At 37.9% G+C, this 23,578-nt stretch overlaps 1 protein-coding gene across 3 annotated transcripts in view; it reads right to left on the bottom strand.

Annotated features, from left to right (window-relative positions):
* Positions 1-20,966: 20,966 nt before the first annotated feature.
* edil3a (EGF-like repeats and discoidin I-like domains 3a) overlaps positions 20,967-23,578 on the bottom strand; it is a 216,519-nt gene continuing 213,907 nt past the window's right edge. For all 3 annotated transcript variants that reach the window (XM_067406341.1, XM_067406340.1, XM_067406339.1), the window contains one exon: positions 20,967-23,147. In XM_067406341.1, the coding sequence (XP_067262442.1) occupies positions 22,998-23,147 (150 nt within the window). In that variant the 3' untranslated portion in view covers positions 20,967-22,997. The remainder of the gene's footprint in view (positions 23,148-23,578) is intronic.

Genomic DNA, 23,578 nt, shown 5'->3' on the forward strand with positions numbered 1-23,578 from the left:
ATTTTTCTTCCATATGATCAAGGCGTGGAGACAGTGCCGCGTGATCTTGATCGTACAAAGTGGGTTGCACCTCGGGGAAAACCCTTTGGTCCTGAGCCACCACTGTAAGGGTCTCATGTACAGCAGGCCAAAAGGTATCAAGTTGGACGCTGCTGCCATCAGACCCAACAGTCTCTGAAACTTTTTTACAGTGCATCACTGGCCTAGCTTCAACTCTTTCATGGCTTATAGAATAGCAGTGATGCAAACTGGTGATATAGACATGCTCGCATTGTCACTGAATCCCATACAACACCAAGAAAAGTGGTCCTCTGAAAGAGCTAGGCCAAACGGAAGAACCCGAAATTGGTACACTTTGCCTCCGAAAGCGAACCTCAGGAACTTCCTGTGCTGTGGAAGGATGGAGACATGGATGTATGCGTCCTTGAGATCTACTGTGACAAACCAATCCTCTGATTTGATTTGAGTCACGATTTGATTTATCGTCAGCAACTTGAATTTTAGCTTTCGTACCCGCCATCCTTTTTTGGAACCAAGAAATACCACCTGTAAAACCCAGACTCCCTGTCGGCAACCGGAACCCTCTCTATAGCCTCTTTTGCTAATAAGGTTTTTATTTCTTGCTCCAACACCAGAGCCTGCTCTCTTTTTGCTGTGCTCGGTATGAGGAGTTGGGGTTGCTCATGCCTAGCAACCCCAGAGGATGGATGGCAGCATGGTAAATACTTCTTGAACTCCTCCGCCTGCTTCTTAGCCTCCTGGAACTTGTCGATGACTGATGTGACAGTGTAGCCGAACAGGCCAGATGGCACAAGCAGGGCGTCAAGGAGAAAGGCCCTGTCTTTATCCTTTAAATCAGATAGATTCAGATTCAGCAGGTCAGCCTGGTACGCTTGCAGAATAGTCATAGTGTGCAAGCACGCACCAGCCTGACCTGCTGCCGTATATGCTTTCCCAACTAGTCCTGATGTTGTTTTGAGTGGCTTTGTGGGAAGTGTGGGGGCCTTCAGGGACAATGCTGAGCCCGATGCAGATAGCTCGCAATCGTCTGTTCAACCTGGGGCATTGCCCCATAACCATATTCTTTCAGCCCTCTTATATCAGAGTAGTGTTTCACATGAGGACTGAACAAATGTGATTTTAACGTAGTTCGTATATACGGGAAGAAGGAGGCGGGAACCGGCGAACATTCAAAAAAACTTTAATATAAAATAAACAAAGAACAAAACGAAAGTAATGCCGGCAGCCCCTCGTGGACGTCTGCCGGCCACACAAACATAATAAAACATAAAATAACGTCCAGGCCTGGTCCTCTCTCGTCCTTCACTGTAGTCACTCCTCCTTTTATGCTCCCGGAGCTCCTCCGTAAGGGACTCAAGGCCGGTGCGCCTCCCAGGTAATGCTCATTAACACTCGCGCCATTCCCTCATGGCTCTCGCCCGCCCTGGTTGCCACATACCCCCATCACGCCTCGCAGGCCGGGGGGTACTCCCGAGACTGCGCTCTACTCCCCCCCGGGCCTGTCTCAGCGGCCGCAGCACCTGGGGGTAAGGACAGATGAGACGAGAGAAAGGAGACGGAAGCAAGGGGAGCGACAGGACGAGAGAGGGGAGAGAGGAAAAAGAAAGAATAAAAAAAAATTCGGGGTCCGGTTCCCAGACACACTGCCGCTCGGTCCTCAGCCCGCCGAGAGGCTTTTCCTCGCGGTGCCACATGCGATGGCACTGGACGCTTGGTGGACGGCCCGATCCTCGACCGCCTCCTGGCGGCCGCCGATGGCTCCTCCGGCTGAGGGCAGCTGGCAGCTGGCAGCGAGTCCCCCCTCCCCTGCTTCTCGCCACATACCCCCATCACCCCTCGCAGGTCGGGGGGTACTCCCGAGACTGCGCTCTACTCCCCCCCGGGCCTGTCTCGGCAGCCGCAGCACCTGGGGGTAAGGACAGACGAGACGAGAGAAAGGAGACGGAAGCAAGGGGAGCGACAGGACGAGAGAGGGGAGAGAGGAAAAAGAAAGAATAAAAAAAAATTCTGGGTCTGGATGGTCTGGATGGCAGCCACCCCACCTCGTCCCAGGAGCACGGCATCCGGGTCTCCGTCCCACCTTTCACAAGGCTCCAGTACCAATGCCTCGGGCAGCCTCTCGCGGTCTTCACTTCCGCGCTGCCCGAACTCCTCAGCACCGCGATCCCCCTCAGCAGCGAGGGCTCTCCGACAGCATGTCCCTCCTTCCTCCCGGGTTTCGGCACCAATGTAACGTAGTTCGTATATATGGGAAGAAGGAGGTGGGAACCGGCGAACATTCAACAAAACTTTAATATAAAATAAACAAAGAACAAAACGAAAGTAATACCGGCAGACCCTCGCGGACGTCTGCCGGCCACACAAACATAATAAAACATAAAATAACGTCCAGGCCTGGTCCTCTCTCGTCCTTCACTGTAGTCGCTCCTCCTTTTATGCTCCCGGAGCTCCTCCGTGAGGGACTCAAGGCCGGTGCGCCTCCCAGGTGATGCTCATTAACACTTGCGCCACCAGCTCCTCATACTCAGATGGCGAAATGTGCTATTTCGTGACAGACAACAATAAATAGACAAGACAGTTTTACACAGAGCGCTTTGCTGATGCAGAAATGCTGAAGCTGGTCTCGCCGGATGTGTATTTATCTTTTCCTGGTCATGATGTCACCCGCCCGTGACGTTCACTCTCGCCACTGGACTAGTTCACAAACGTGCATCAGATGCTATCACGCTGGAGGCGTTCCCAAAGCGATCCTAACGGATGCAGCGCGAGTTCCCTCGAAAGGGAACTCATATTTCTATGCAAGGCCAGTTGAGCACTACTTTAATTAAACCATTATTATATACAAAGACATTGTCATGGCCTCTAGCCAGGTGTGAATGAGAAGCCAACAAATAAACCTGAGCTCTTTGTCCCCCCTCTCTCTCTCTCTTTCAAGTAGGCTCATCACAGAAATGGAATGTGCTCCTTCTGTCCCCATCACTACATACTGCCAATCATCCATTTATAATTCCCTTTGCCTTTATGGCTTCTTATTTTTATTTTTATTTTTCTCCAAAAAGGATATTGTGAACATATACATGATTACAGAGAATGATATTATAAAGACTTTAGACTGTAGTCTTCATGACATATACCGTACATGTATTTATTTCTTCATTTCTGTTATTTATTTATTGTATGTTTCTGTTATTGTTTATATGTTGTCAATATTTATGACAACTCTGTTGTCCATATGGAAGTCTTTTTCCTCCACATAAAGATGAAAATAAAATCATGCTTTGGTAAATCATATTTGTGACATAAAGGTCATAATTATGACATAAAAAGTTTAATTAAGATTTAAACAAATATTTTGACTTTTTATGTCCTAACTAACTAATTAACCATGGAAAAAGGCTTACATGGCAAAGATGTATTTCAGTCCGCTCATCCGAGTAAATGAAATTGCCACTACTTACTCATATCACAGCACATACTCACACTCTCGAATGCAACTGTCACTACCTTACATTTCATTTATTGATTGTAGTGAAAATGACCACAGAGTACTAGAATTAATATTAAATATTGTTTTAGTGATTTTCATTGTCACTGTTTTGCACATTGCAATTTGATTTTACTTAGTGGAAGCTTTAAGATAATATGCAGACAAATTATAAAATAATTAAATGACATAATAATGCATTATTCAAACCAATAGTTATTTCATGTCTTAATATTTGTTTATTTGGAAAATGCCCATTTAAAGGCACAATATATAAGATTTTTGGATTAAAACATCCAAAAACCACTAGAACAATGTTAAATATTTTGTTGACTGGTGTATTTACATGATCCCAAATGTTTCCAACAATGTTTAAATCCAGAGAAACTAATTGTTATATAGCTCAACGTGGTTAGTTTTATTATTTGAATCTCTCGTTTTCTTGATTTAAGAAATCCCAGGCGGGGGAAAAGAAGAAGGGAATTGGGCAGCAATCAAATAAAAGAAATGATCAAAAACATAACACTCTAACTCAGAAACCAATATTAAACTGACTACAAGAAAAAGAAATGGAAAGAAAAATCTTCAGTATCCGAAGATATCCTCAAACTACACTTACTAACTCAAAACAAAAATACAGCAGGTGATGCACGCCCCTTACCTAGTGTGTATAATACATACATTTATTCACTGTGGAATGCACAATGTATATCACATGATATCCTTACCTTTCCTCTCCTTCCCTCCCTATTATATACATGCAGACATACGAACAGATGGTGTTCAAAATGATGATGTTGTGCACACGAGACACATGTGAAAATACAACAAAAATCTTAACCCACAGTACACAGCTCCCATGATTCCACACTCATTCATGGAGTCATCAGGTACGCCCTTGGTATTGTTTTGAACAAGCAACCTCTAGCGGCAAAGCTTGCATACTGTGCCTTTAATAAGTAGGAATACTGTACATCTATTACCTCTTACTTACTTTTTAGCCTACTGTTTTGCAATTCTTGGAACATGTCATTGATATGACAAACAACACTGACCATTTCGAAACATCTCTGCAGTATTTATCCCCTCAATCAGAATACAGAACACTGTAGGGGATTATTCGAATGATCCCTCAAGACAATATAAGCAGCCAATAAAACTCAATAAGCACAGCAGAGAGTACGATTATTAACCCAGCAGTAGACCAACATTCAGCTGCCTCATTACAGCTATCAACTAGAGTCCCGCTAAGATTTAATACCACCAAATATTCCTACCTTTTCTTCAGGCATCAAACTACTTCAAGCTTCCCATTAAAATAACACAAAAAAGACGAGCCAGAAGTCTCCATGCTTCAGATCAACACCTTGGCAGTGGACAGTATCATACATTTGTGTGGGCCTTAAGCAGGGATAGATATGTATCAGATGGCTGTTGGCTTGAGGATATCAGCCAGGTTTGCTCATCGGCAGCCGAGGCTGGATGACAAGGGCCAAGAAATAGCTCTCGCAGATGAGTATGAATTCATCACAGCTGCGAAGGACAGATGTCACGTTTGGCTGTCAGCATAAGATGAGATCGGTCCAGACATACATGGAGGTCTGCCATGGAATGTAGTTAGGGTAGCTAACGTCATATTGTTTGGACGCTTGCTTGCTTCCAAATGGGCATGTCCGATAAGACAGATTTTTGGAAGGAACTGGTTTGATAGGAAATCACAGGGAGAGAGTGCAAACCACCAGTTCTCTCACCTTTTCTTCTTTCCTCATGCAGCACATCAAGCTACCGAGTCACAATCACAGCTCAGACACCTTAAGTTAGATATAAAGACATTCCCAGCCCCGCTGACCTACAAGGCACAGAACTGTTGAAAAATCAATAAATAATGATACCACCATCTTATAACTTTAGCATGCTGTGCAGCAGAGAGCTGAAGCTAATGAATAATTCTCAATTGCATAGCTGATGTCACGTCTATATGCATACAGAAAGGAAAGGAGATCTTTACTCTGCATTAGGTGTCAGCTTAAATAGCACTAAACACAATAAAATGACTGCAGCACAAGCCTCCCATCACTACGATGCTTGGTTTTCTCTGTTTTAAATTGAAGTGCACATGGCAGAGTTCTAAATCATTTAAATTATGATGTATCCTAATTAGAGTTCTCAGTAGGAGTTCACATGGTGTTGATTGCTCATTGAGAGAGGCTGATTTCAATGGTTTTCATTCAGAAAGGGATTTGTGTGTAGATGCTTTTCTTTATATCTGACACAAATGACAGATGAATAAATCTGGCATTGCGGCGAATTGGTTGGAGATGGAGATATGAGCTAATCAGAAAAAGTTTGCTTCATGATAGAGACAGATGTTACAAAAGCACTAAAAGAGTTGAAAAGAGCTTGATGAGGACCCACTCAAAAGAACAAAGTTTATCTTACAAAGTCTAGCTCTCTTTTATTTCCTACAGTATGTGGACCAATCACTTTATCGATCATGCAAGAACACTTTCAGATACAAAGCTCTCTTAATGTTCTGATGGCTGAATTTTCATTTTATCTGTAAAAGTTAATTTTTGAATGACTGCCTGATTGATTTTTTTGGGCTCCCTTCAAACAATATTAGTAAAAAACAAAATATCATGTCTCTCAAAGATAAAGCTGAGAAGAAAAAAAAAGCTTTACTGAGAATATCTATAAAAATGTGTCTCTTTACATTTCATTTTTGTGGATATTTCATTATCTGTTGCAATTTAAAATGTTCTCAAATGAAATGAATCACTTTTATATGACTTTTTTTTTTCTTTTTTCTACGGATTAAAGTACTTGACAGGAGCTGTTTTATAAAACTTCAGAGGCCCTGGAAATGTTAGGCATTAAACTTTGATGTGAGAGATTAGAGGAAGGCGAATGGGAAGTGGGAGGTAGGCTGAGTGGTCTCTGATGTGAGATGCAGGCTCATTGCACATTTATATTCCTTTGTTGTGATCTCTGTCAAATAAAATACCAGATATAGTTCTTCTTTGGAGACAAGGTAACAGTTTAGAGTAGTTTTAAGCTTGTGTTTAAATTGTTTAGAGTCCCTGGGAAGTGGTTGTCTGGTCCCACGCTGCATATCGCACTGTTGAATCCAAAAGAGCATATTTATGCTAAATTGATATTCTTCTAAATGCTTATTGTGGTTTTAAAATCGAACTGAGCACCTATATTTATAGTTGTTACCCTAAGCAATCATCATCCTAAGAAACATGAAATGTTCTTTATTTTGCAGCCTCTTATTATTTTAAAGCTGCCATGGTTCTTTGAAGTGTGGAAGCTCATTTGAGTATTACAAGTTCAGGTCTCCAAACTCCACTTGTATAAAATTAGCCTTCAATTCATCCACTGTAACATACTTCCAGTCAGCCTTTGGCTGCTGAAAATGGGGCCTTATAATGAGTTTTGGCTGGAAAGAGCAAGCTGGACTTCCCTGCAGCTGGAGGGACAATCCAAACAGGGTCCTAAGCAGGGACTATTACAATGAAAGCCTTTTAATTACACATACTCAGAATGAGGTTTAGATTGGAGAATTCCCTTTACGAGCAGTACGGCTGGAAGAACAGAGTGGGCATCAAGGAAGCTGAAAATGGATTGGCTGTGATATGGAAAATGAGGGCATGAGAGCATGCCGAATACAGAGCAGGAATCTGAGAGGAATCACAGGCACCAGGACAAAACCTCTGTGCTCGGCCTACTCTTTTTTTTTTGTATGTCACAGCAGGACTCCCTCTGCTTCGAGGCCTAAGGCAATTTTGGTATGTGGATGCAGTGATATCAATATTTTTTATGAGCTTTGAGCTCAATGATTTTGCCTTCTCATCCAGAAGGTTTGAAAATGTAGCAGATGCATCAACGTGATTGCTGAAAATCTTTTAGTTTCTCAGATCTCCCAAGAGCTTTCATTAAAAGATAATTGTATAATCCACATTTGTTGCATCTGTTTTAAATAAAGAACAAACGTTAGTCATTCACATAAAACTGTTTGATGTTTGGTGAAAAAAGTAATCATCTGGGTGTAAAAGCATTGTTTACGCATTTTGCAAATGACTTGTTCTATGTAGGTTCACATGAATGCTGGAGCCTATCAAGCCATAAACTCTAAAAAATGCTGGGTTAAAAACAACCCAAGTTGGGTTGAAAATGGACAAACCCAGCAATTTGGTTGTTTTAACCCAGCGGTAGGGTTAAATGTTTGCCCAACCTGCTGGGTAGTTTTATTTAACTCAACTATTGTTTAAAAATTACTGTATTGCTTAATTAAAATTAACCCAAAGTTGGAAATGAACATTTATTAATGTTCAATGAATAATTATTAGACAATAAACAAAATTAAATTGCTTATTAATACATTTATATTAATAAACTATTAAACAATTACATTTATTTTAATAAAATATTAACACTTATTAATAAACATTCACCTTTTGTCTATTATTGTTGTCTCTAATTGCATCTGGTTTTTAATTTCCCAACTATTTTGGGTTCATTTTAAGCTAGTCATATAGCAATTTTTAAATAATAGTTGGTTTAAATAAAACTACCCAGCAGGTTGTGCAAACATTTAACCCAACCGCTGGGTTTGTCCATTTTCAACCCAACTTGGGTTGTTTTTAACCCAGCATTTTTTAGAGTGTAGGAAGGGAAAGACCCTGGATGGATGGCCAGACTGTAACAGGCATAAACACATTCAAACTCACACCTACAGACAATTTAATGTCTCCAATTCACCTACGCATGTCTTTGGATTGGGGTGGAACCCGGAGAACCCAGGGGAAATCCCAGAAAAGCCTCTTGACTCAGCCGGGACTTGAACTGGGACCTTCTCACCTTGACTATTCACAGTTGTTTTAAATACTTGCTTCTTCTTTCTTGTCATATTATGTAGTTGAAAATTTGATTAATAGTATTTGCATTTGCAAATTGCAGCGAAAGTAATGAATGCACAAACAATATGAATGTTGGACATAAAGCGGGACTTTGTTTGCAGAGCTTGATTATAATAATATTAGACTTTCTGTCTTTTTGACTTTACATTTTATGCCTCATGATTTTTTTCGAGAATATCATTAAAACCACTTGGATGTCCTTGGGCAGGCTGACAGAAGCAATTCTTTCATGATGCCATTGGTTCACAGTATGTAAATACAAAACCTCATCATTCATTTTACAATGTGCTGCACTCACAGATGCCACATTCAGTATTTTTTATTTTTTTTATATATATTATGTGATTTTAATTGGTTCCAAAGAGAGCAGAGAGCAGCATGCATGTCGTTGGCAGTGAGAAGAGGAAGAGAGAGAAATTGTTTGCATAGCATTAGACGCCTACAGGACAAGTGGAAGACAAAAGGCATTCATCACCTATTTACATCTAAATGCCGTTATGTGAGGTAGTTCTGAATCTCTGCTGGTGCCAGTTTTATTGTTTTATCTTCTCAATCTGTCCACCATAAATTAATCTTTTTAATTGAATCAGTTCTTCCAGATCAGACCTAGCTTGTCCTCTATCTTTGTATCAGTTATCAGTTCAGATATAAATACCTATAGATGACCCTTACTAAATATCACATATTACATGTATATTTATGGTGCCTTAAATCTAAGTTAGTGGACAATCATGGAGGAGATATTGGAAATTTTGCAAAGACTTGGACATTGACAAATGAGATTGTGTGTCCTTTGTGAATAATGTGAAATCTGCTCTAATACTGTCACAGCACTTTCTCCTTTTTATTACTGTAATTATACCCCTTTTAACCTCTAAATTCAAGGACAGTATTTAACGTCAAGCTAGAAATGTACCATTGAAATTAACTTGCACTGCTAGCTCAGTAAGTTAAAAGGTCATATGATTTCATTTATTTGTATTATTTTGCACACACAAAGATATGCATGACCCAGAAACATATACATATTTTTAATACAAATAAATAAATAAATAACAGATGTTAGCATAAATGTTCAGAAGAGGTTTTCAAAATGGTTTGATTTTAGGTTGAAGGATGATGTTGGAGAGCTAATGAATGACTAAAACTGCAGCTCCTATCGTATCCCATTTTGTCCTTGAGCATGAAATTTAACTTAGGTTCTTTGCATGTAGTAACAGTTCTATTTAGAACCATATCGTCCCGAAGAACACTTTATATGCTGAACTGGTTCTTTTGTGTCAACGTTTAGGGTTTTTTGTTCCTTTTTGTTTTTCAAATTTTTAACTGTCAGCACCACCTCATTACTGATTTTCTGGACCTCAGCCATTTAATTACACAGAATGTCAACTCACTCTTAACAGTTAAATGATTTCTTTCTTGAAATGTCTATACATTTTCACTTTAAAAATTGTTACTGGATTTCTTCCCATCACGTCTTCTATATGGAACCTTATAAAAAAGGTTCTTATTGTTACAAACTGAATAAACAGTACCAAATTAGGGTTAGAGACATTTTTCTAAAGAGAAAGTATTGTTTCTGTGATGTATTTTAAGGTTCTTTGGAGCACCTGCTAAAGATGTGAACATCCGAATGCTCATTAATAAAAGTATGAATAATGTACCTTGTAGGACATCAAGGTGATATTATACAAAATATTTTGTACCGCCTATGAAGATAGTTCAGATGCATGTTCATGTCCTTTACTGAAGAATGCCATCAACTGACATTATCTTGTAATTTCCCTTTTCAAATAGGTCTAGTCTTCCCATTACATGATAAGTGCATCCATCTCATCCTCATGGCACACCAATCTTGTTACCATCAAGAGTAGGATATTGGTCAAGGATACCTCATTCATTCTGTAGGAAAAATTTATATTGCTTTCACATTAGACCCACTTTCAATTTGTAAAGGTGTTGCAAAGTGGCATTAAGAGCTGCTTTGTAGAAAGTCGGCCTGATTCTGTCAATGACTCCCAGAAGACGAGGTAATTATATAATATAGTTATTTGTGCTTCTTGCTTTTTTTGTTCATAAATGCTTTTGTTCTCACATTAAAATGAAAATATGAAGCAATATGAAAAGCAGTACAATATGTACTCACACCAACGCATTTCAAATGTATGATTATATTATCATGCAGTTCCAACATTCACAAAAACTGTAGGACTACCTTAAGATGAACTCATCTGTAAACATCACGTAGGCTGTCATCGGAGATGGATGTGGGGAGAATTATCAGTGAGGTCCAGAGATATCTTAGTGTGCAACACACAAGGTACAAGCACATCACTCAAAATGATATATCCCATCTCAGTGATCGCGCTGAATGTGTGAATAAGAAACCTCCAGGGTTTATTTTGCATATGCACAGAGATCTGTCTGCTGTTCCCACAGATAACATTTGTCTTGTATTTATAGTGTTGGCCTATATTGTTCTAGCTTATATTGCCAGGTTTAAGAAACAAAAGAATCAGTTTTATTGTAAAACATGTACAAAAATGTACTCATAATTATAATTATTTTTATTATAATTATTCATGTGCAGGACTTTGGAATAATTTTAAATCACATGACAATACACACAACCTTGGTTTATGCAACTGATGCTGATATTTAAAAAAAAACCCATCAGGATTTAAGTTATCATTGTAGGGCAGGGTTGTAAAGAAGGATGCATGTCTAATTCAATAGTTAATCTGGCAGAAATCCCAACACTAACATAATTTACATAATCTTTAATTGAAAACATTATTTTTTTCCCCCTTTATTTTCTCATCTATCTGTTCAGTCATCTCCATAGAGACAAACAACTACACATGCGTTTTATTTTTTAATTAAAAACAATTATTTGGAAATCATCATGTAAGCTTTGGCCTCTTTAAAAGATCATTGGAATGCAAGCCATCTACAGTAGCAGGAGAGGGAGAGATATATAGAGAGAAAGATTCTCTGCAAATGTCATCATGTTGACAAATGGCATTCTTTTCCCGGCCTGAGACAGTGGGGTCAATTACTGAATTTGCCATATTGATACTCTTGACATTCTCAGGAACTCTCCTTGAAGCTTCAATAATAAACTGCTCTAGAGACAATTTTACGGGGTCAGGGTTGCATTTATGAGTCAACAAAGCTGTTTTCTGTTTATCATTTTGTTTGTTCTGCCACTTTACAGTCTTTTCAGATGTCCCACTTGTCAAAATGCACAGAATATGTTGTGCTGTAGTTCACTTCAGTCTGTTTTGTGTTGAAACATTTCAAATAAATCTAGGCTGGGGAAAGAATATGTTCCCACAAGAAATGGGAAACCTTAATATGCATGCACTTTTCATGTCGACAAAGTTTTTGTGGTTACACAAAAAGAGAATTAAATTAATTCCTTCAGCACCGGTCCCTCTTATTTTGTTCTGCTTCCTGCTGTGTGATTGGCTATTTAACATAGTAGGTGTTTTTTTTTTTTTTTTTTATTCTTTTTATTCTTTGGAGACAGAATAAGTGTGTTTTTAGAAGTGCAGGGGAATAGGCAATGCATTTGAAATGGCAAAATGTTTAATTAACAAGATTTTGCTTCTTTCTACAAGTCATTTTAAATCTACAATAGCAGTTTTTAAGAGAAAGAATAACTATTTGTTCTGACATTTTACAGACACTGTTTATTTCCCTATTTATTAAATAGGCTATTACATAATTGCATGGAAATGTCCAAACTAATAATGATAATAATAGGTTATTATCATTAAGGCAAAAAAGGATATGTCCATGCATATTCACAGACAACTGCTTCCCATTGTAATATTTAGAAAACTAGCATGTTCAAATTTTAAAAAATAAAGTCTAGCCATTAAGTCATTTATTCAATCTATTCAATTAAATTCATTATTTTTTTTTTTTTAAATAAGTTTGACAAATACTGGGAATTTACATGACTTGATGAAAAAACATTCACATAAGTGCACTTCAAATGGCAGACAGAGAAAACAAACAAGCAAAAAAACAACAACTACTAAGGCACGAGTAACAATAAGGCATTCATGGCCGATGCAGTGTGATGACATCGCAAGGTGTGCCCTACTGTATAAGAAGGACACCTGAGAACACGTCATCAGATTCATATAGTCTAAATAAAGATGTGCAGACATGCCTGAAGCATGGCAATGTGACGTAGCGTCTCGTTCCCTTCTCAGGGAACCAGGGTCACATATGTAGCAATCCCTTTAGAGAGCACTCAACGCTGCGTCTTCTGACGCTATACTTGGGTAAAGTTGGTTTTATATTCGCACATTCAATAGCCTTGTTAATCACACTACATTGGACATTCAGTGGACATTCACAAGTAAATATGCCATTAAAACAAACTTGCCTATTTTGATTGACTGTGAAAAATGTTGTAAGTTGACAATCGTTGGTTGACAATATCATGTCACTGCTTAAAATTTGCGCAAACATTAATTTATTGCACATTTATTGGAAAGTCTGAATTTATCAGAAGTCCGAATGTGCGAATATAAAACCAAATTTACCCAAGTTGACGCTATGGGGACGTTAGTACCAACAATGCCATGCTGACCAATGCCTGCTTGTCTGTAACAACTCACAATATTAGTGAGATTACACAAAACAAAGAGAGTTATGCCACATTCATGTGCAAAATTAGTGTATTGTACAAACCATCCATAAAATACATAGTCCAAACTTCACACACCGATGATACATGCAGGATGAGCAGACTCTCAGCCCCTTCAATATCAGCAGAAGTGAATCTCTTACCACATAAAAACTTTGTCCCGGAAAGATATTCCAATGCTTACGGTGATGCGTCCAATCCCGCATCCAAACATTAAAAAAAAAACATGAATGTGTGGATTTTTATTCCAGCAAATTTGGTGATATACCTGGGCTGTATCCGAAATCACATACTTCCCTTCTATATAACAGGTGAAAAAACAGTATGTGACAAAAGAAGTATGTCCGAATTCACAGTACTCATAAAAGAGCAGTCAAAAAGTACCCAGATGACCTACTACTTAGGTCATGTGATAGTGACACATTCATAATATATAGATCATACTTCTAAGATGTTGTAAAGTAATTACTAATTCAAAATAAGTACCTACTCAAGAAAGATTGCAATTTTGGACACAGCCCTGGTAAGCTAGTGGTTCATCTGGTGGAAATTGTCCCAGGTAGAACAAACTCCTCGAACTATAGTTCCTACCCCTCTATATACGGAATCTTATGTAACAAATACAATCACCAGACATGAAGAAGAAAACAGGAAGTTACAAGCGAGTACAGTACATCATGGAGTTAACATCACAGTTTTAGCATACAGACCTGTCAACCTTAATAATTCTTTTCACTTTTGAAAATTATTCTGACATTAATTAAATATTAATATGTAGAGGTTCTGCATGTGGTTATACTCTCTTCTCTGTCACCTTCTCCAGGTCTGGATATTAAGTAAGGTTATGCTCCTTCTCATTTCCCCAGTCTACGGTTGGAAATTTGTAGAGGTGGGTCATGGACTTAGCAGAGACTATGTCGATTTTCTGGTAGCTCTGCTCTAAGTAGTTTGAGATTCCAAATGAGCATAGAAGCTTTAGGGCCTTTTCTAACATTGCTATATTAGATACTGGGAACAATGTTGTGTATAGGGTGTGTACTGCTCGCACACTGACACATTATTGGCTCAGGGCTGAGGCCTTTGAGCTTTAGTGCTTAGACTAGGTTTTTTTTTTTTTTTTTTTTTTTACATGTGGTTCTAACAACTGCAGTTTAGTTGTATCAAACATCTGTCCAGCTCTACTTCTAGAATATTCTATCAGGGAGCCAAACAGCAGTCTACCCTGGCCTAATAAAGCAAGCTTAACTTACTTTATTTCTCAGGGTAACAAGTGGGCCTAACCTCAGCTTAGACTGCCCCAGTCCTACCTCCAGTTTCACAGACAAGGCTTAAGCCTAGCTCCAGACCAAAATGTATAATTGAGCTGTTTTAACATAAAACATCTTGCCCTGGCATTTCGTAAAATATGTCAGTGCCATTGTTTTGTCTCAGGATGCACACAAGTAATGTGTTTTTCTAAAGCATGTTTATGAAAGCTACTTAAATTCCTAATTGAACTAAGAACTTATCCTGGCTTAATCTAAGCCTTGCCCGTGAAAAAAGGCCCTAAAGTAATAGCCACAAGAGCCAGGATCTTGGCCAGTGGCCCAGCTCAATCACGCTCTACTTTTTTTTTGCCGCAGTCACAACACTTGGATCTGTGTGCAGTTACCTATTACAGCACCTTCACTCACCACTCCTTGGAGGGGGAGCTCAAGCGGCCACACTCGCCTTCTGCTCTTTTCTCCAGGAGCTGATGGATGCAGATAATTTAGGAGAACCCTGAACCCGGTGAGGCATAAACTTCCCAAAGTCGGCCAACTGTGTTCTCAACTCTTTAAACCTGTCCACCACTGTCTCAAAAGAAGAGCCAAAAAATCCAGAGGGAGAGACTGGAGCATTTAGGATGACAGCTTTGTCACACTCCTTGATGTCTGATAAATTAAGGCACAGATTAATGCCTCTCCAGAGGCATTAATTAAGGCACAGATTAATGCTTGCTAGGTGGCACAAAGCGATCTGTGACTAAAATCTTTTAAGGTCTTTTAGCTAAGGTCTTTTAGTAATATACGTCTCTACTGATACCATGTCTCATAACTCCTCGTCTCTGAGTGGGCTTCAGCTTCTGGTATAAGGACAATGGAGCTAGTGGAAGAGGTGAGGGAAACTCCCCCATGCAGTGAAGAGAGCCAGTCGAGAGCAGAGCTTTCTCAGTCAGAAATCATAGCAATGAATCTATCCAGCCCCCTCGAGGATAACACACAGCTTGTGACCATCACCATTTGTTATAAAATGAGGGCATGTAGGGGCACACTGTTTGAACTGTCTGTTTACCTTCTCTTTTTTTACACGCTGCTATCTTCACAAAGCACACAGACAAGCAGGTTCCTGAAGACAAAGAAGCTGATGACGTGTTCTCAGGTGCCCTTCTTATACACTGGGGCTGTCATCGCACTGCGTAGGCCATGAATGGCGTTGTTACACGTGCCTCAGACTAGGTTCCCCTCCAAAGGGAACCATGATGTTGGATAATTTAGTTTTGTGTATGAAATAATAAAGGCTTTTTAATCGTAAATAGTGCCATGGTCATCCTAGAATTTATTTTTATTTTTATTTTTTTGATGGACTATGAAATGCCCTAGAAAAGGGGTGTCAAACTCAGTTCCTGGAGGGCTGCAGCGTTTAGTTCCAACCCTGCACCAAACACACATACCTGCTGTTTTCAAATAGGCCTGAAGGACTTGATTAGCTGAATCAGGTGCATTTAATTAGGGTTGAAACTAAACTCTGCAGGGCCAAAGGCACTGGAAGGCAAGCCTGCAACCTTTAGCCAAAAACACGTAACGGCTAATGCTAACGCTCCGCTTCTGGCAGTACACAGGGAAGGAGACCAGAGGCTCTTTTTTGAATGGATGTCAATGGATGAGAGGCTTCACTGTGCTGAATTAACAGCTTTTGTGGGGAAATAGCTAATCATTTAATTAATCGACAGCCTGTTTGCTAATCTTCAGCATGTTTTACACTAAACAATACTTTCGTTGGGAACTATATGTAAATTTTAGCTTGATAAAATGTATTTTTTAAGAGAAGGCAGATAGGGAATGTTGTGACATGTCACTGCCATTACACAATAGGCTGAGAGGTGCTGCACGTGATTAAGTTAGCCGTTACGCTTTCTCCAATGGTAAGAGATACAGACCCTTTCATCTCCCTATAATATACAGTCTCTGGCAGGGCTGTGGCCCTCCATGAACTGAGTTTGACACCTGTGCCCTAGACCATAGAGCATTTTTTTTTTTTTTTTTTTTTTAAATCTCTCCTGGAGGACCCCCAGCACTGCAAATTTTGTAAATCTCCCTCATCTAACAAGTCATCAGCTCATTAGTAGAGACTGCAAGAGCTGAAGTGGGTGTGTCAAATAAGGGAGACACACAAAATGTGGAGGGCAGGGGGTCCTCCAGGACTGGTTTGAAAACCCCTGCCATAGAGCTCCCTTTTTATTAATATTCATCTCAGGATCAATTCTCCATTGTTGGACTTTGTTTGGGGGACATTGATATTGTTGATGATACTGAGAACATGAAAAAAAAACAACAATAAATAAATTAAATGTGTGTATTTAGGCCTTTTGTCTGTAGAACTAAAATAATAATAAAGAAATCGTAATTTATATTGATGTCATATGTCACTTTGATTCCTTCCACTGCAGTTGTAAATGTATATGTAATTCATTCATTAAAAGCTTTAGTTTAGAGAACCTAAATGTTCAAGTTTCCACATAATAGGCCTATATACAATTTTTTCTATTTCAAAGCCCACCTAATTGACCTTATAATAGACCTTAAATAGGCCATAATTGGCAAAAATGGAAGCAAAATTCTGACAAAATAAATACATACAATAATATTGTTGGGTGGGGGGTATCTTCAAGTTGTTTTCACTATATTTAATTAACATAAGAGGGTGTATGATGAGCCATGCTGGCCAAGAATTTAGCTCTTAAAGAGTTTAATTAGGACCTGGACCCTTCCAGAAGAAAGGCCTCGACAAGTGCCAAAACAGCATTAGGAGATTTTCCCCAATGCTTTCCTGTGGAATAATAGAAAGGCTTTTCGGAGCAGCAGATGTGGTTTGTCCATTGGTTTTGTACAGAATGCCTGCCACAAGCATTTAGTCAAATTAATTTTATTTGTAAGTGTGGGTAGAGGAACAGATGGCATTGTAATGAACATGGATAAATGCAGAATTGTTCTCTAAAAGTTACTGTATAACTGCATACCTTTAAGACATACAATTGGATTGGACTAGTCTCTTTGCTCATGCTGAGGCTTGATGACATGATCGTAGTCTGAACATTCCTGGTGTTCATTTTGGGGTTGGTCTCCCACACCTTCTGAAAAGTACTAAATCCTGAGATTGACTGAGAAGTTTTGGGACAACGAGTGGTAAAAATTAATCATAACATCTTCATAGACAGGTCATGATATGAGTCTGCTAAAGTGAAAGAAAAATACACTATGTCATACACAACAAATTGTAGGGTGAAAATTTTAAATTACATTTATTAAATTGATCAAATACAAGAGGATTGTGTATTTATAATGCATGCACAATGCACTCGATATGAAAAGATAAATTATACAATTGAAATGATCAAGCTTCAACATACATGCAAAGTAGCCTAATTTAAATGCACCATAACAACATTGGATCAAGCTTTTGCAAAGGTATAAAAGACCTATTGATTAAAAAATTGTAAACATGGATACTTTAACTATTGAATTGTTCAGACTGTAATAATGGTTCTCTCTTAAGGTCACATTTAGTGCATTGCACATGCTGCCATTCTCATGCTCAGCTTTGTAATTGCTGCTCACTGATATATTTTGTTAGGAAGCTACTGAGTGGGCTGAATATTACTGTAAAAAAATGTTTCTCAAATGCATAGCATTTCTAGCTCAGGCACATTTGCATGTGTAATATCAGCTTGTTGAAATGTTTGTTTTACACACAGGGGTGGCTTCTTGCCAGAGTGGCTCGGCACAGTAGTAAACTAACACTGCATTCCAAACAGATATGGAATATTCATGCTCTATAAACAAAAAACAACATCCCAGAAACATGTTCAAGATGGAAGGAGAGGAAGGTAGTGAGGAAGAGAGAGTTATTCATATCAATGCAACCTTAAATGCAATCTGTAGGAGTTCATAAATACATTTGAATCAGTTCTTCCAGCCAAAGTATCTTCTCATCCTGTAATATGTGCTTTTGTGAACTGCATTCTGAGGATTAAGTGTGTCCTACATTAAACACTTACTCTCCAGTCGTGTAGTGTTTTCTCAAGAGATATACAGTTAAAGATTTTCTTACAGTCTGTTTCAGACTGAAATACACAGACTGATGTGGTCAAGAGAGATGTCACAATGTCAACATCCCTTGTCCTCTGTTACTTTTATGAACCTTTTAACATATATGTAGCTGAGAAAAACAAGTGCTAATTTTAAATTATCCTTAGCACCAGTAGGCTATGGATTGTTACTTAGCATTTGGTCATCAAAAGTATTGTTTGAACATTTTTATGACATTTATTTTAAAGTTTTAGAGCCTTTCATAAGTCCATCAGTTTAGATTTGTATTTTGAGGAACTGAGAAAAAATACCTTAGATTCTCATAATTCAGTCTTTTAAAGGTGTTTTCAGTAGCTCTTTAGCTAGCTTTAGCATTAATGCTCTTTGTGTACCTTAAAAGAACAAGCACACATAAACAGAAGCTCAACTGAACCTGATTGACACGGGAACAAACCTCTTTTGGAAGCTCAAACGTGCTGCGTAACACATGAGAATGATCCTCATTGGTTCTTGCACGTCAAGTGAACATGCTTGAGCTTCCGTTGGCTTAGTTCCATTTGCTTCGGAGTTGAATTGGGCATCACTTTTCAGGATTTTCTCTGTATATTTTCACCATGTGTGTACCAATGTTTTTGTTTGTTTGTTTTTTTGTCTTCTGGCTTCAGACCTTTTCTGCTTCTTCTGCCATACGGGTACTTTTTGTCCCATTGTCTCCCCTGTAAAGCACGACAAAAAGTGTGTTGCCTAATTTACGTTCTTCTCATACTGTAGATTATCTACAGAGGGAGCCAATGAGCAAGAATATTCTCTCACTTACATAATTAAAATACTTTTAAAGGTGCCCTAGAATTAAAAATTGAATTTACATTGGCATAGTTAAATAACAAGGGTTCAGTACATGGAAATGACATACAGTGAGTCTCCGTTGTTTGAAACTCCATTGTTGAAACTCCTTTTTATATAAATCTCATTTGTTTAAAAGACCTCCGAAGAACAGGCGAATCCCATCAGAACAAACTCATTCAGAATCAAATGTAAACATCCAAATAAATACTATACTTACGCGATTAGACATGCTTCATGACGAACACTTTGTAAAGATCCATTTTGAGGGTTATATTAGCTGTGTGAACTTTTTTTATGCTGTTTAAGGCAAGCGTGAGCTCCGGGGGCAGGGAGCGTGAGCATTTAAAGGGGCCGCAGCCTGAATCGGCGCATATTTAATGATGCCCCAAAATAGGCAGTTAAAAAAAATGATTAAAAAAAAAAAAAATCTATGGGGTATTTTGAGCTGAAACTTCACAGACACATTCAGGGGACACCTTAGACTTATATTACATCTTTTAAAAAGATGTTCTACGGCACCTTTAATAGAAAACTATTATTTGTACAGCCTTCATCCATTCAGATGACTCTCCACAAAGCACAATTTATTTAAAATATTAAACGTGTAAAACTTTTGAAACTACCCAATACACATTTGAGTTTTCCAAGACCTATGACCTATTGATTGAAGATTTTAAACTCCTCTCAGTATGTGATCTGCATGTGTAGCGCACAGCTGTGTTTCAGGCTTGGGTAAGATTTATCGCCTTCACAGAAAGATGACACGGGCAGAAGCAATCAGCTGTTACATCTGAAAGCAATTCTAATTTGCGCTAGGAAAATCACAATGAAGCAGGATAACCTCCTTTTCACTTCGCTTTTTGCTTGTGGCGCCATGCCCACCTCGCTGGCAAAGGAAAGATTTCCTAGCAATCACTCATGTGCATTAATAATCCAACAGCACAATCAGAAATGTACAATAGCCTCATGCTAACATCTCCCACCATTGTGCTCAGAAATGGGCTGATTGAGAAAGCTGATTTTAGATTGCAGGTCTCATAAAGCCCATACAAATTTCTCCTTGCATGGGTTTCAAATCAAAGACAGTTGTATGAAGTCTATTAGAGGCATTGTCAGAAAGATCCTACAACTCTATGTGCTTTCTGTTTGCCCACATGATATGTTACACTTGCAACACAGCTTTTATAATATCAGCTTGGCAGTTTGGCACAGAGAAGATTGCTTGGGATGCACATAATGAACATACTTAAAAAAAAAAAAAAAAAAAAAAACCTGTGTGTTTATGCCAGTTCTTTAAGCAATCTACATTTGATGCTTTAAAGAGTATTTTGGCACTGATGTTATAGAAATTCATTGCTAGAGATCACAGTTGGGCATTCCTGGCCATGTCCTCTTCTTTTTCCTTCACATGAAGTGCCAGAAGCAGTATATGATCTGATATCACAATCATAGGATGCACCTTGTGTGATCCTGAACAAAGAATGGCTTGGGAGAAGGAGGAAAGCAATCAATGCAAGTGAAAAGCACAAGCAGCATACCAAATCATGCATTGGAGCAAACAACAACAGGAGAGTTCTTTTTTTTTTTTAACCAAAACATAAGTGAAGCGAAAAGCGATAGACAGAAATCGAAAGATTTTTCACATATGTCTTTTTATTTGTCAAACAAAAGAGCTGTCTATATGTTAGCAATGGCTGTCCTCCTTTGTACACTTCGCTTTAACTAATAGTGTATAATTATGTTTTACCATATAGCACTTGCTTGACACAGAATGAACATAAAAGAAATATGACACTTTTTTTGAACATCTGACAGCATAAACGCAAAACCAAAAGATTATGTGGCCCATTGGGTCTCTCTTGATTTGAACTCTATACATGTTTTCAAACAATCACTATTCACAGCACATGTAATGGAAATGCTGGACTATCAGACCCACCAATATATATATATTTTACTTATTCTTTTAAAAATGTGCCTGTGGACCTCATATTTTGATTTTTTTTTCCTTCTTAATACACAGTCATCCTCAAAAGGTCTGTACAAAACTGTTAAATGTGCACACAAGTCATATGAACAGTGTTAGAGAAGAATCTCACAGACACAGGGAAATGTTAGACAAGAATTACTGATATTACCTCCATATATGTCAAACATAGAAACATGATGCCAACATTTATCTGTTAGTTAAAAAATATGGTACTGCACGTGATGCTGTTTCTGGTGTATGATATATGCTGAATTCATGTCAACACATCTCTGACCTTTTTTTTTTTATTATTATTATTATTAATATGTCACATTCAAGACAGTACAAATAGTGTTAACCCCCCCTCCTCCCTCATGGGTTCTTGTATATATATATATATATATATATTACATAAGTATTGTGAGCCCTGAAAATTTCCCCAAAAAAAGTAACAAATAGATTGATGCAGTGATTTCGCAACCCAATGATGCTCACCTTTAAAATTAATAAATACATTTTGATGATTACCTAACAGTTGTATAAACATCTGTATCTAATCTTTGCATACATGTTATTTAATGGTGCCTTTATTATATGCAAAGGAAGGGGAAAAGAATAACCCCACTTAGTGTAGTCCATACAACCCATTTTTGTATGTTTATATTCCTTCACATTTTTAACAAGCACATACAAATGAGGGATTTTTCAGAAGGATTTGCATTCCACCAAAGTTAGATTTAATTGTAGGATTGTAAAATTGACATCTATCCTGAGGTTTTTACAATCAAGAAAAACAAAAATACAGTAGTACAGGTAAGTAATAGGTAAACAGCGTGAAAAACTGAGACATCTGGAAGTTACACAAAAAATATTGTACACATAAAAAAAAAATAATAAAAAAACCTTCTAAAAGTTTATTTTTCCAATTTCCTATCGTTGTTACAGACTGCTGACATAATAACCTGTGAATGTACCTTTGCCTTCATAACTTTCCATCAGTTGTCTATGTGTGTGACATTGTTAATCTGGTTAAGATTCACCTGTTATGGATGCTGTAGTGTTGTTTTTATTTTTATGGCATGTCATTACGTTATGGATCATGTAACAGTGTCTTTAGAAAAGTACAGGAAATCAGATCATAAAAATTTGAAATGATTGATAAAAATGATCTACGAAATGCTTTAATTTGAACTTATACATCTTGTTGTCTTATACTTCTAGTCATTTTTGCATCATGCAGTTATTTTGCGTTTTACATATAATACAATACCATCGTATTTTTGTCTACACAACAATGTCAGTGTCGGTTGTGATATAACTTCATTCAGGCCTGCTGTTAAAATGAAAGTAGAAACATATTTTACATGTTAGTCTTTTCTGCTATGAGTTGTGATTTTTTTGATTATGGCCCAAAAAGCATTGCATGTAATTTTTTGTTCATGTTTAAAGTGACACTGTACAGTGGCTATTGTTCCACTGTGTAAACCACAGTGAAATAACCCCCACCCTCCATTTAGCTCAAAAAAATAATTAAAATTAAAAGAAATAATTCACTAAACAGAACAGACCACAAAAAGGACAGACAAGCAGGGTATGACAGGTGACTAAAACCACCTCTTTAAGAAAAAAATAAAATAAAACAAATAATAATCTATAAAAAAGAGGAAAATTTGGATGAAACCAATTTTAATTTTACATGTTTAAGCACAGTTTATATTGAATATGGACCAAAGTATAGCAAAGGGAAAATGAATAGAGGTCTTCACTCTTCCTCTGTGCATCCCAGTAACTCTGCGCGCAAAGTGATTCTTCCATACCACGACCATGGAAGAATTCGGATGAATCTGGCATAGATGGGAGGATCTATCACGTTCTTTCTGTGGGTGTCATTATCAAAATTTCCTTGAAAGACCTTGAAGAAAAAACAAACAAACAAAAAAAAAACAATCAAATTATACACTGATTTATTTTACTTTTCAATCAGATATAGCAGACATATTTAACAAATGCACAAAATGAAACATTTTGGCAGTCTTTTGATAATAAAAATCTATATAATAAATTCAATGTACAATTGAGTATAATAAAAAAAACTTTTTTTATGTCATGAGGAATATTGTTAGCAGGTTTACACACAGTAGCAGGAGGAGCTACAGAAGAGCTCTCCAACACTAGATGTGTGACATTATATACACCATTATATATACATTTAAAAAGAAATATATTCAGCAAGGATGCATTAAACTGAGTGGCAGTAAAGACATTTATAATGTTACAAAATAATTATATATTTTAAAAACAATGCTGTCACATTTATGTATTTGTGATAAATGCATCACAGTT

The sequence above is a fragment of the Chanodichthys erythropterus genome, chromosome 13 (genome assembly GCF_024489055.1).
Source record: "Chanodichthys erythropterus isolate Z2021 chromosome 13, ASM2448905v1, whole genome shotgun sequence".
Taxonomy (NCBI): domain Eukaryota; kingdom Metazoa; phylum Chordata; class Actinopteri; order Cypriniformes; family Xenocyprididae; genus Chanodichthys; species Chanodichthys erythropterus.